Source organism: Globicephala melas, chromosome 1 (assembly GCF_963455315.2).
Source record: "Globicephala melas chromosome 1, mGloMel1.2, whole genome shotgun sequence".
Lineage (NCBI taxonomy): Eukaryota > Metazoa > Chordata > Mammalia > Artiodactyla > Delphinidae > Globicephala > Globicephala melas.
The window spans coordinates 99,969,627-99,982,822 of record NC_083314.1 but is presented as its reverse complement, the minus strand read 5'-3'; the positions used below and the strand labels follow the sequence as shown (position 1 = coordinate 99,982,822).

Below are 13,196 nucleotides of genomic sequence, written 5' to 3'. Positions count from 1 at the left end.
GAAAACCAGTAACAAGAATTTTCTGATGTCTTGAAATCTACAGTTTAAAAAAAATCACTTAGGTAATAAATGCTCATTATAACAGAATTTCAAAATACATAAAATATATAAATGAAAAGAAAGCCCTATCATTCTACCACCAAAGCAGTGACTCTCAATCTAGTCTGCATATTGAAATCACCTGGAAAGCTTTAAAAACTACTGATGCCTGGTACCATGCCCAAGAGATTCTGATTTCATTAGTGTGAGATATGGCCTGAGTTCTTCAACTGTTTCCAAGGGTAGCCAAGGAATCATGCATGAGTTATTGTTAACTGACAATAATTGTTAATTAAAAACAGATTATTATACTAAGTGAAGTCAGAAAGAGAAAGAAATACTATATGATATCACTTATATGTGGAATCCAAAATATGATACAAATGAACATATTTACAAAACAGAAACAGACTCACAGACATAGAAAACAAACTTATGGTTACCAAAAGGGCAGCTGGGGGGCAGGCTGGTTATAAATTAGGAGTTTAGGATTAGCAGATACAAACTACTACGTATAAAATAGATAAATAACGAGGTCCTAATGTATATCACAGGGAACTATATTCAATAACCTATGATAAACCATAATGGAAAATATGAAAATAATATTAAAAAATAGTTTTTAAAAATATCTATACTAGATCACATCTCAATCAGCTAATATCAGTCCAAATGTTGCCAGTATACTATACTAAAGCCCAGTATGTAGTATTCCTAATTAGTTTTCGGTTTTCACAAAAACTTTACAAAATAATTTTATAGTATTATACCATAGTGGTTTTAGAAACACAGACTCTGCTATCAGGCAGACTTAGAATACAAATCCTGGCTCTTCTGTGTGACCCTGGGAATTACTTAACCTCCTTAAATTTCAGTCCCTTATTTGTAGAATAGAAAAAACACCTCATAAATTATTTAATTTCATCTTCACAAAAACCCTTACATAAACTACTTAGCATATTGCCTGGCACATAGTAAATACCTGATAAACGGTAGTAATTACTAATTTTAGGGTACTAATCTCTAAAAGGTATAATTTAACATAATTAGGTAACAATACTCAGAAGTTTAAAAAAGAAAATTCCCAGGACTCATAATTTGCAAGTCTTATGCAAAGCTTGGAAGAAATATTTTGATTACATTATATGAAAATCAACATAACAAAGCACACTGTTTATATACACTGGCCAGTGTCAGTGCTAAAACAGAAGAAACCACGTAGCATTATAATGAAGTATTCACTATCCAATGTACTATGCAGGCTGAAATGTTTTACTAACTGATGTGAAAGGTGAAGAGGGTAGTGAGAAGGACTGAAGACATCTAATTGTTAGGACAGAATGCTGTGAGGATCTGAACATAAAATCAGTCAGGCTTTAGGGCTTCCTTCGTGGCGCAGTGGTTGAGAGTCAGCCTGCTGATGAAGGGGATGTGGGTTCGTGCCCCGATCCGGGAAGATCCCACATGCCACGGAGCGGCTGGGCCCGTGAGCCATGGCCACTGAGCCTGGGCGTCCGGAGCCTGTGCTCCGCAACGGGAGAGGCCCAACAGTGAGAGGCCAGCGTACCGCAAAAAAAAAAAAAAAAAAAAAATCAGGCTTTAGAGTTTCTAAGCATAACAGACTGGTCAAATGGAGTTGGATGTCTTGTGAGCTAGAATAACACTGGAGATCTTTACATTCAAACATGACAGACTTAACAAAATCTACATATGTTTTCTAATAACTCATATGACAATAATGTATAATAATGCTAGGAAGGAGTCTATCATCACTGGCAAAGTATCAACAAAAGTACCACTATAGCAAAATATTTTAAATGTCTCTGTTGCCTAAAAGAACAAGGTAGTACTAGAGACAGGTAAATAAAGGATTTCAATCCTCACTTTTCTACTTATGGCCATGCCAACTTGGGCAAGTTACTTAAGTTCTCTGTGCCTTAGTTTCATCATCTGTAAGATGGGGATAATAACAGTACCTTCTTTAAAATAATTGTTATAAGAATTAAATGAGTTAATATATATGCAAAGCACATAAAACAGTGTTCAGTAAGCATTAGCTATTATCATTTCTATTATCATTAGCATTATTATTTCTAGACACTAAACTTCATATAGTTGTTTAATATGTTGAGTAGACTGAAAGAAAGAACCAGCCCTGCCAACACTGAGCACCCTGAGCCACAGACACTGTGCTGATGTTGAAAGTACACTGAAAGATCTGCGGGCTGTGCCAAAGAGCTGCTACTCAAGGCCCCAACAAAAAATATCCAAGTTTACCTTAGCGCTGTTCTCAATTAGTCCATTTTATTAGATTTTCGATTCTCCATTTTTTTCGTTTTGTCTGAACTGACTACCCTAAAACTACAAGAGATCCTTGCAGAGCATCCAGAACACCACCCGTACAAGTAATAAAGTAATAAACAAATTAAAATCAAGTCACTAAATTAAACTGTGCTTTTAAATTGGGGGGGGGGAAGACCAACCCCAACGTTCCATACCTCTTCAACACCAGACAGTTTTGTTTTAAGTTCTCTGATGGTAGAGTCTCCTTTATATTTCCTTTCAGTGAGGTCTTTATTAGCAGATTCTAACTCAGACAATCTGTTTTGTAGCTGCTGGACATTTCGTTGATGGAGGATTTCTAAATCTTTTTTCTGTTGTTCATGCTGCTGTTGGTATCGAACCTGTGCCTATTATATAATAAAATACAGTACCAAAATTCAAAGAAAAAAAAATACAAACATGAGATTTGAAGAAAAAAAAATCTTAATTATTCTTCTTTATAAGATTTCCTTGCTTTTAAGAGAATCTATTTTCAATTATGGGTTTCATGAAAAAGAAAAGTCAACAAAGTCAAATTTACCACTATCATCTTGTTCATAATTTCTTCTTCTCCTAAACCCACATGTTTAGACATAATGGTCTTCAAATTAAGGGAAGAATGATATAGGATTAAGTTAAAAAAGAAAAAAGCAAATTGCAAAATAGTATATATAGTGTGAACCTATTTCTGAGAAAACAAATGAGCAGGTACATAAGGAACATTCAGTGTTTGCTTTAAACCACATTATACTGTTTCAGTTTTTTACAACCAGTATATATGTCTTCTAATGAAAGAAACATCTAAACTTGTAAAATTGACAAGGTATTGCTCAGTCTTACATTTAGTTGTTACATTTCACCAACAATAAAATTTGAACATAGTTGTAACTCTGAAATCTCTGGTACCTCTTTGAATCATACCACTAATCTATCTTAATAATTTCTGTTGTTGGACTTGGAGGGCGTTATGCTAAATGAAATAAGTCAGAGAAAGAAAAATACTGTATGATATCACTTATATGTGGAATCTAAAAAATACAACAGACTAGTGAATAAAACAAAAAAGAAGCAGACTCACAGATACAGAGAACAAACTAGTGGTTATCAGTGAGGAGAGGGAAGGGGGAGGGGCTATATAGGGTTAGAGGATTAAAAAAGAGTTATTATGGGATTATATAAAATTATGCATGTGAAACTTTAAAAACTGTAAAGCACTACAGAATTTAAAGAATCTTTCATTCAATAACAAATTTTAAAAATGTTAAATAATTTGTTGATGAACACTATCAAATCCTAAATACATTTAAAAAATAAAGAGTATTTTTCTCATTATGAAAGTTATACATTCTCTTAAAGGCATAAAGAAAGAAATCACAAATAACCGATGATCTCATCCAAGGTGTCATTCTAAATATTTAGGAATATTCCTTTCGAGTCATTTATACGCTTATACTGACACCACACATACACACATAACACACATAGTTAAATTTAACAAAATGAGACCAACCTGCTTACACAATTTAATCATGCTTTTTAATCCTTTAGCATTTGCACCTCCTCACATCATTAAAAAACTCTTTGTAAATACTTTTAATAGCTGCACAATATTCTATCCCATGGCTATACCATAATGCAATTAACCCCTGCTCTACTATGGATACTGAGTTCACAATTTTTCACAATTACAAATAAAACTATGGTTAATATTTTTGTACATAAGCATACATCCAAATTCAGATTATTTCCTTTTGATCAATTATAGGTCAAAAATATGTAAACAAATATAAAGCTTGATACTAGTTCCAAAACTGCATTCCAGAAATGTTGTACCCATTCAAAAATTCCTACCACAAAACCAGGAGAGTGTCTCTCTCATAAAATACTTTGGGAATTTTACATGAGTATTTTAAGAATTCCTCATTTTTGGAAACTAAAATTGAGAGAAGAAGGAAGAAAAAGAGATAAAACAGAAAAAAAGAGTCCATACAAAACTGAAAATGCAACCTTGGAAGAAAACACTCAAGGAGCAATCAAGAAAAAAATAACAATGAGCAAACTGGTACAGATGCTAACTGTAACTGTCTAAGAGGATAATTAAACACACTGAAGGCAACAGAGACCAAAGATTATAAACATAAATAACTGGCTTTAGGGCTTCCCTGGTGGCACAGTGGTTGAGAGTCCGCCTGCCGATGCAGGGGACACGGGTTCGTGCCCTGGTCCAGGAAGATCCCACATGCCACGGAGCAGCTGGGCCCGTGAGCCATGGCCGCTGAGCCTGCGTGTCCGGAGCCTGTGCTCCGCAACGGGAGAGGCCACAACAGTGAGAGGCCCGCGTACCACAAAAAAAACAAAACAAAACAAAACTGGATTTATCCCAGCGATAATCAGAATTTTGGAGCTTTTGTTTTAAAAAGTGTAATGGATAGAATTACAATATTTACATTTTCTACTTTGTTTATTTCAGGTGATTGTGATGTACACTAAAGTCTTAAAATCACTGCCCTATAGACTATCTATCAGCAGGAAGAGAAGAGTGGCTTGCTTGGTTTTAAAGTCTCAAAGGACTGATTCACAATCCTATTAGAAAATGCAGTAAGGAATGCAAACAAATCCTTCAGTCATTCTGGTGTTATAAACAAATACACTTATTATGAGACTTTTAGAACCTAACTTGTTTGAAAATAGAGGCAAAAAAACCTTTAGTAAACAATAGAAATTAATGAAATCGGGGTGGGTGGGGAGACAGTATAGAACTAATTAATGAAAGAAAAAACTGGTTCTTTAAAAATACTACAAAAAACCAGACAAACAAGTCTCATTAAAAAAAAGACATTAAGAATGTAAGAGAAATGGTATGAAGACTTTAAAAATCATAAAACAACATATAAGATATTTTACTAATACATTTAAACACAAAGATGAAATACATGGCTTTTTAAGGAAATATAACTAACATAACTCAAGAAAAAACAGAAAATCCAAAAGGACCAATAATCATGAAGGAAATCAGAAAAGAACCTAAAGAAAAATGCCTTAAAAAGGCATCAGACCCATGCACACGGCCCGCCTGAGCTGAGGTGCTAGCGGTAGCCATTCCACACTAGGAACTCCGGTCAGAAGAGCTGGGTGCAAGGCCTCTGCACGAGGCCCCCTGTGAGCAAGTGAAACCCAACTAAGCACAAAGGGAAAAAGAAACGAGTCTTAGAGCTGTGACTATTTTCAAGGCTACTGTTTTTCTCTGTGGAACACTGCCTTTGGGGCAAAACAAGGAAGAAACAGGTGATTCTAATGTGTAGCGCAGAAGGAGAACCACTGCAGGCCAGCTTCTCCTACTGTCAAGGTACTCCAGCCGTGCAGCGGACAGGGTCTTGGTGCTCCAGCAGGGGGTCAGGCCTGAGCCTCTGAAGTGGAAGAGCCAAGTTCAGGACACTGGACCACCAGAGACCTCCTGGCCCCATGTAATATCAATCAGCGAGAGCTCTCCCAGAGATGTCCATCTCAACACTAAGACCCAGCTCCACTCAACAACCAGCAAGCTACAGTGCTGGACACGCCATGCCAAACAACTAGCAAGACAGGAACACAACCTCACCCATTAGCAGAGAGGCTGCCTAAAATCATACTAAGTTCACAGACACCCCAAAACACACCACCGGATGCGGTCCTTCCCACCAGAAAGACAAGATCCAGCCTCATCCACCAGAACACAGGCACCAGTCCCCTCCACCAAGAAGCCAACACAAGCCACTGAACCAACCTTACCCTCTAGGGGCTGACACCAAAAACAACAGGAACTACGAACGTGCAGCCTGCAAAAAGGAGACCCCAAACACAGTAAGTAAAGTAAAATGAGAAGACAGAGAAATACACAACAGATGAAGGAGCAAGGTAAAAACCCACCACAACAAACAAATGAAGAGGAAACAGGCAGTCTACCTGAAAAAAAATTCAGAGTAATGATATTAAAGATGATCCACAATCTAAAATGATAGTAAAGATGATCCAAAATCTTGGAAATAGAATGGAGAAAATACAAGAAATGTTTAACAAGGACCTAGAACAACTAAAGAGCAAGCAAACAATGATGAACAACACAATAAATGAAATTAAAAATTCTCTAGAATGAAGCATAGCAGAGTAACTTAGGCAGCAGAACAGATAAGTGACCTGGAAGATAAAATAGTGGAAATAACTACCACAGAGCAGAATAAAGAAAAAAGAATGAAAAGAACTGAGGATGGACTCAGAGACTTCCGATACCAAAACCAGACAAAGAGGTCACAAAAAAAGAAAACTACAGGCCAATATCGCTGATGAACACAGATGCAAAAATCCTCAACAAAACACTAGCAAACAGAAGCCAGCAGCACATTAAAAGGATCATACACCATGATCAAGTGGGGTTTATCTCAGGTTTACCCCAGGAGCACATTAAAAGGATCATACATCATGATCAAGTGAGGATTTATCCCTTCATTGTATGCAAATCAATCAATGTGATACACCATATTAGCAAATGAAGGATAAAAACCATAATATGATAATCTCAATAGATGCAGAGAAAGCTTTCGACAAAATTCAACACCCATTTACGATAAAAACTCTCCAGAAAGTAGGCATAGAGGGAACTTACCTCAACATAATAAAGGCCAAATACGACAAACCCACAGCCAACATCGTTCTCAATGGTGAAAAACCGAAACCATTTCCACTAAGATCAGGAACAAGACAAGACTGCCAACTCTCACCGCTATTATTCAACATAGTTTTGGAAGTTTTAGTCACAGCAATCAGAGAAGAAAAAGAAATAAAAGGAATCCAAATCGGAAAAGAAGTAAAACTGTCACAGTTTGCAGATGACATGATACTATACACAGAGAATCTTAAAGATGCTCCCACAAAACTACTAGGACCAATCAATAAATTTGGTAAAGTAGCAGGATACAAAATTAATGCACAGAAATCTCTTGCATTCCTGTATACTAATGATGAAATATCTGAAAGAGAAATCAAGGAAACACTCCCATTTACCATTGCAACAAAAAAGAATAAAATACCTAGGAATAAACCTACTTAGGGAAACAAACGACCTGTATGCAGAAAATTAAAAGACACTGATGAAAGAAATTAAAGATAATACAAACAGATGGAGAGATACACCATGTTCTTCGACTGGAAGAATCAACATTGTGAAAATGACTATACTACTCAAAGCAATCTACAGATTCAATGCAATCTCTATCAAACTACCACTGGCATTTTTCACAGAACTAGAACAAAAAATTTCACAATTTGTATGGAAACACAAAAGACCTCAAATAGCCAAAGCAATCTGGAGAAAGAAAAATGGACCTGGAGGCATCAGGCTCCCTGACTTCAGACTATGCTACAAAGCTACAGTAATCAAGACAGTATGGTACTGGCACAAAAACAGAAATATAGATCAATGGAACAAGATAGAAAGCCCAGCGATAAACCCATGCACATACGGTCACCTTATCTTTGATAAAGGAGACAAGAATATACAATGGAGAAAAGACAGCCTCTTCAATAAGTGGTACTGGGAAAACTGGACAGCTATATGTAAAAGAATGAAATTAGAACACTCCCTAACACCATACACAAAAACAAACTCAAAATGGATTAAACACCTAAATGTAAGACCAGACGCTATAAAACTCTTAGAGGAAAACATAGGCAGAACACTCTATGACATAAATCACAGCAAGATCCTTTTTGACCCACCTCCTAGAGAAATTGAAATAAAAACAAAAATAAACAAATGGGACCTAATGAAACTTTAAAGCTTTTGCACAGCAAAGGAAACCATAAACAAGATGAAAATACAACCCTCAGAATGGGAGAAAATATTTGCAAACAAAGCAACTGACAAAGGATTAATCTCCCAAATATACAAGCAGCTCATGCAGCTCAATATCAAAAAAACAAACAACCCAATCCAAAACTGGGCAGAAGACCTAAATAGACATTTCTCCAAAGAACATATACAGGTTGCCAACAAACAAGTGAAAGGATGCTCAACATCACTAATCATTAGAGAAATGCAAATCAAAACTACAATGAGATATCACCTCACACCCGTCAGAATGGCCATCATCAAAAAATCTACAAACAATAAATGCTGGAGAGGGTGTGGAGAAAAGGGAACCCTCTTACACTGTTGGTGGGAATGTAAATTGACAGTCATTATGGAGAACAGTATGGAGGTTCCTTAAAAAACTAAAACTAGAACTACCATATGACCCAGTATTCCCACTACTGGACATACAATCTAAGAAAACCATAATTCAAAAAGAGTCATGTACCACAATGTTCATTGCAGCACTATTTACAATAGCCAGGACATGGTAGCAACCTAAGTGTCCATCGACAGATGAATGAATAAAGATGTGGCACATATATACAATGGAATATTACTCAGTCATAAAAAGAAATGAAATTGGTTACTTGTAGTGAGGTGGATGGACCTAGAGTCTGTCATACAGAGTGAAGTAAGTTAGAAAGAGAAAAACAAATACAGTATGCTAACATATATATATGGAATCTAAAAAACAAAACAAAAAAGGTTTTGAAGAACTTAGGGGCAGGACAGGAATAAAGATGCAGACTTAAGAGAATGGACTTGAGGACATGGGGAGGGGCAAGGGTAAGCGGAGATGAAGTGAGAGAGTGGCACTAACATACATACATTACCAAATGTAAAATAGCTAGCTAGTGGGAAGCACCCACATAGCACAGGGAGATCAGCTCATACTTTGTGACCACCTAGAGGGGTGGGATAGGGAGGGTGGGAGGGAGACGCATGAGGGAGGGGATATGGGGATCTATGTATACATATAGCTGATTCAGTATGTTTTACAGCAGCAACTAATACAACAATGTAAAGCAATTATACTCCAATAAAGATGTTAAAAAAGAAAAATTGTCAAAAAAAAAAAGACATCAGATCCAAATGATAAAAGGCTAATTCTATCAGGCCTTCAAGGCACAGATAATTCTTCATTATTTGACTGTTCCAAAGCATAGAGAAAACCAGAAAATGTTTTCATACCTTTCCTGACGCTAGCATAATTCTAATACCATAGTCCAAAATCCATAATTTTAATTAGCAGACTAAGACAGAGTGCAGGATAATAGTAATCTCAGACCAATCTCATGTGTGAATATATATACAAATGTCCTAAATTAAATATTAGCAAACTGCTTCAACAGGATATTAAAAATCTTTGACTAAATATTATCCTCTGAATTCAAAATTGGTTCCACTTTTGGAAATCTATTATTATCATTATTTTACTACTAAAGTGAGAAAAATGATTATTTGGTTAAATCCCCAAAAGTCACTTCATCTGACTTAGCACTCTTTGGAAGCCAGACAGAAGAAAACTTTCTCAAAAGCAGAGCAAACATCATTCCTACTGGAGAGGTATTTCAGCTATTTACCAAAAAAGATTAACTTACCAAAATTAATACCCAGAAATCTCTTGCATTTCTATACACTGACAGTGAAAGATCAGAAAAAGAAATTAAGGAATCAATCCCATTTACCATCTCATCAAAGAATAAAATACCTAGTAATAAATCTACCTAAGGAGGAAAAAGACCTGTACTCTGAAAACTATAAGATGCTGATGAAAGAATCGAAGATGACACAGATAGAAAGATATACCATGTTCTTGGATTGGAAGAATCAATATTGTCAGAATGACTATACTACCCAAGGCAATCTACAGATTCAATACAATACCAATCAAATTACCAATGGCATTTTTCATAGAACTAGAACAAAAATTTTACAATTTGTATGGAAATACAAAAGACCCCAAATAGCCAAAGCAATCCTGAGAAAGAAAAATGGAGCTTGAAGAATCCAGCTCCCTGACTTCAGACTATACTATGAAGCTACAGTCATCAAAACACTATGGTACTGGCACAAAAACAGAAATACAGATCAATGGAACAGGACAGAAAGCCCAGAAACAAACCTGCACACCTATGGTCAATTAATCTACAACAAAGGAGGTAAGAATATATAATGGAGAAATAAAAGACAGTCTCTTCAATAAGTGGTGCTGGGAAAACTGGACAGCTACATGTAAAAGAATGAAATTAGAACATTCTCTAACACCATACACAAAAATAAACTCAAAATGGATTAAAGACCTAAATGTAAGACCGGATACTATAAAACTCTTAGAGGAAAACATAGGCAGAACACTCTGTGACATAAATCACAGCAAGATCTTTTTGGATCCACCTCCTACAGTAATGAAAATAAAAGCAAAAATAAACAAATGGGACCTAATGAAACTTAAAAGCTTTTGCACAGCCAAGGAAACCATGAACAAAACGAAAAGACAACACACACAATGGGAGAAAATATTTGCAAATGTAGCGATTAATAAGGGATTAATCTCCAAAATATACAAACAGCTCATACAGCTCAATATCAAAAAACCACCCAGTCAAAAAACGGGCAGAAGACCTAAGTAGACATTTCTCCAAAGAAGACATATAGATGGTCAAAAAGCATATGAAAAGATGCTCAACATCACTAATTATTAGAGAAATGCAAATCAAAACTACAGTGAGGTATCTATCACCTCACACCAGTAACAAAAAGTCTACAAACAGTAAATGCTGGAGAGGGTGTGGAGAAAAGGGAACCCTCCAACACTGTTGGTGGGAATGTAAACTGCTACAACCACTATGGAGAGTAGTATGGAGGTTCCTTAAAAAACTAAAAATAGAGCTACCATATGACCCAGCAATCCCACTCCTGGGCATATATCTGGAGAAAACCATAATTTGAAAGGATACATGTACCCCAGTATTCACTGCAGCACTATTTACAGCAGCCAAGACATGGAAGCAACCTAAATGTCCATTGATAGAGGAATGGATAAAGAAGATGTGGTACTTATATACAAAGGAATCTTAGCCATAAAAAAGAATGAAATAATGCCATTTGCAGCAACATGGATGGACCTAAAGATTATCATACTAAGTGAAGGAAGTCAGACAAAGACAAATACCACATGATATCACTTATATGTGGAATCTTAAAAAATGATACAAATGAACTTATTTACAAAATGGAAACAGACTCACAGACTTTGAAAACAAACTTATGGTTACCAAAGGGAAAAGGAGGGGGGGTAGAGATAGATTAGGAGTTTGGGATTAACACACACACTACTATATATAAAACAGATAATCAACAAGGACCTACTGTATAGCACACAGAACTCTACTCAATAATTCTGTAATAACCTATATGGGAAAAGACTCTGAAAAAGAATGGATATACATATATATATATAACTGAAATCACCTTGCTATACACGTGGAACTAACACAATACTGTAAATCAACTGTACTTCAATATAAAATAAAAATTAAATTAAAAAGCACTGAAACAAGATAGGGATTCCACTATTATTTATCATTTCTCTGCATAAGAAAAAAATGATATAAATTTTGGAAGAGATAAATTACCATTTTGTATAGTTTACATATCTACCAGAAAAACCTAAGAGAATCTCCAAAACTATTAGAATATGTAAATTAAAATGCAAATCTGTAAATATAACCTAGAATTAATGGGTATGACATTAATACACATTAGCAATAAACACTTAGAAATTATCACAGTAGAGGGGTGTGATAGGTGGTCCCATTTATAGAGCAAAAATCTGTAAAATCTCTAGGCAAAAATATTTAACAAGAACTGTAAAAGAAAAAAAGAAAGAGAAAAGGAGGTAAATGAAGAGTAAACTATAAACCTGTTTTAAACAAATAAGACCTGAATAAATGAAGAGATATTTCTCTACACTGGACAAGAAAATTCCAAGGATATCAGTTCTACCCAATAGTCCAGAAACAAGACCAAATAAATAAAGGAATTTAGTATATATTAAAGGTTGCATTTTAAACCACTGGGAAATATGGTATTTTAACAACTCACTGACTATATGCCAAAAAAAATCCATCTCATACTCCAGAAAAATATACTCCAAACAGATTAAAAAGTTAAATTCAACAAGAAAATTACAGAAGTATTAGAAGAGAATACCAGAGAATATCTTTCATAACCTTGGGGTGGCAAAGGCTTTCCAAACATAAAATGCAGCCTTATACCATAAAAACACAGATTGAAAGACTGGATGACAATCAAATAAAAAGAACTATAGGGACTTCCCTGGCGGTCCAGTGGTTAAGACTCTGCACTTTCAATGCAGGCAGCGTGGGCTCGATCCTTGGTCGGGGAACTAAGATTCTACATGCTGCATGGTGCAGCTCAAAAAATAAATAAATAAACAAAATCTTTAAAATAAATAAAATAATTTAAATTTAAGAATATAAAAATTGGGCTTCCCTGGTGGCGCAGCGGTTGAGAGTCTGCCTGCTGATGCAGGGGACACAGGTTCGTGCCCCGGTCCGGGAAGATCCCACATGCTGCGGAGCGGCTGGGCCCGTGAGCCATGGCCGCTGAGTCTGTGCGTCCGGAGCCTGTGCTCCGAAATGGGAGAGGCCACAACAGTGAGAGGCCCGCGTACCGAAATAAAAAAAAGAATATAAAAATTGAAAAAAGAACTATATATGGCAAGAAATACTAATAAATGCAAATGACAGGCTAAAATACAATGTTTATAATATACATAGTAGGTAAAGGTATAATATCCTTACTTTACACCAGAAATGAAAAGGCAAGCCATGGACAAAAAATATTCACAGTGCATGTATCTGACAAAGGACTCAGGTCCAGAATATACAACGAACTCCTACAAATCATTAAGAAAAACACG

The 13,196-nt window shown here is 35.8% G+C and overlaps 1 protein-coding gene across 5 annotated transcripts in view; it reads right to left on the bottom strand.

The window, feature by feature from the left end:
* The window catches only part of SASS6 (SAS-6 centriolar assembly protein), a 53,152-nt gene that overhangs the window by 25,028 nt on the left and 14,928 nt on the right, over positions 1-13,196 (bottom strand). For all 5 annotated transcript variants that reach the window (XM_060302184.1, XM_030868787.2, XM_030868788.2 and 2 more), the window contains exon 8: positions 2,538-2,729. In XM_060302184.1, the coding sequence (XP_060158167.1) occupies positions 2,538-2,729 (192 nt within the window). The remainder of the gene's footprint in view (positions 1-2,537; positions 2,730-13,196) is intronic.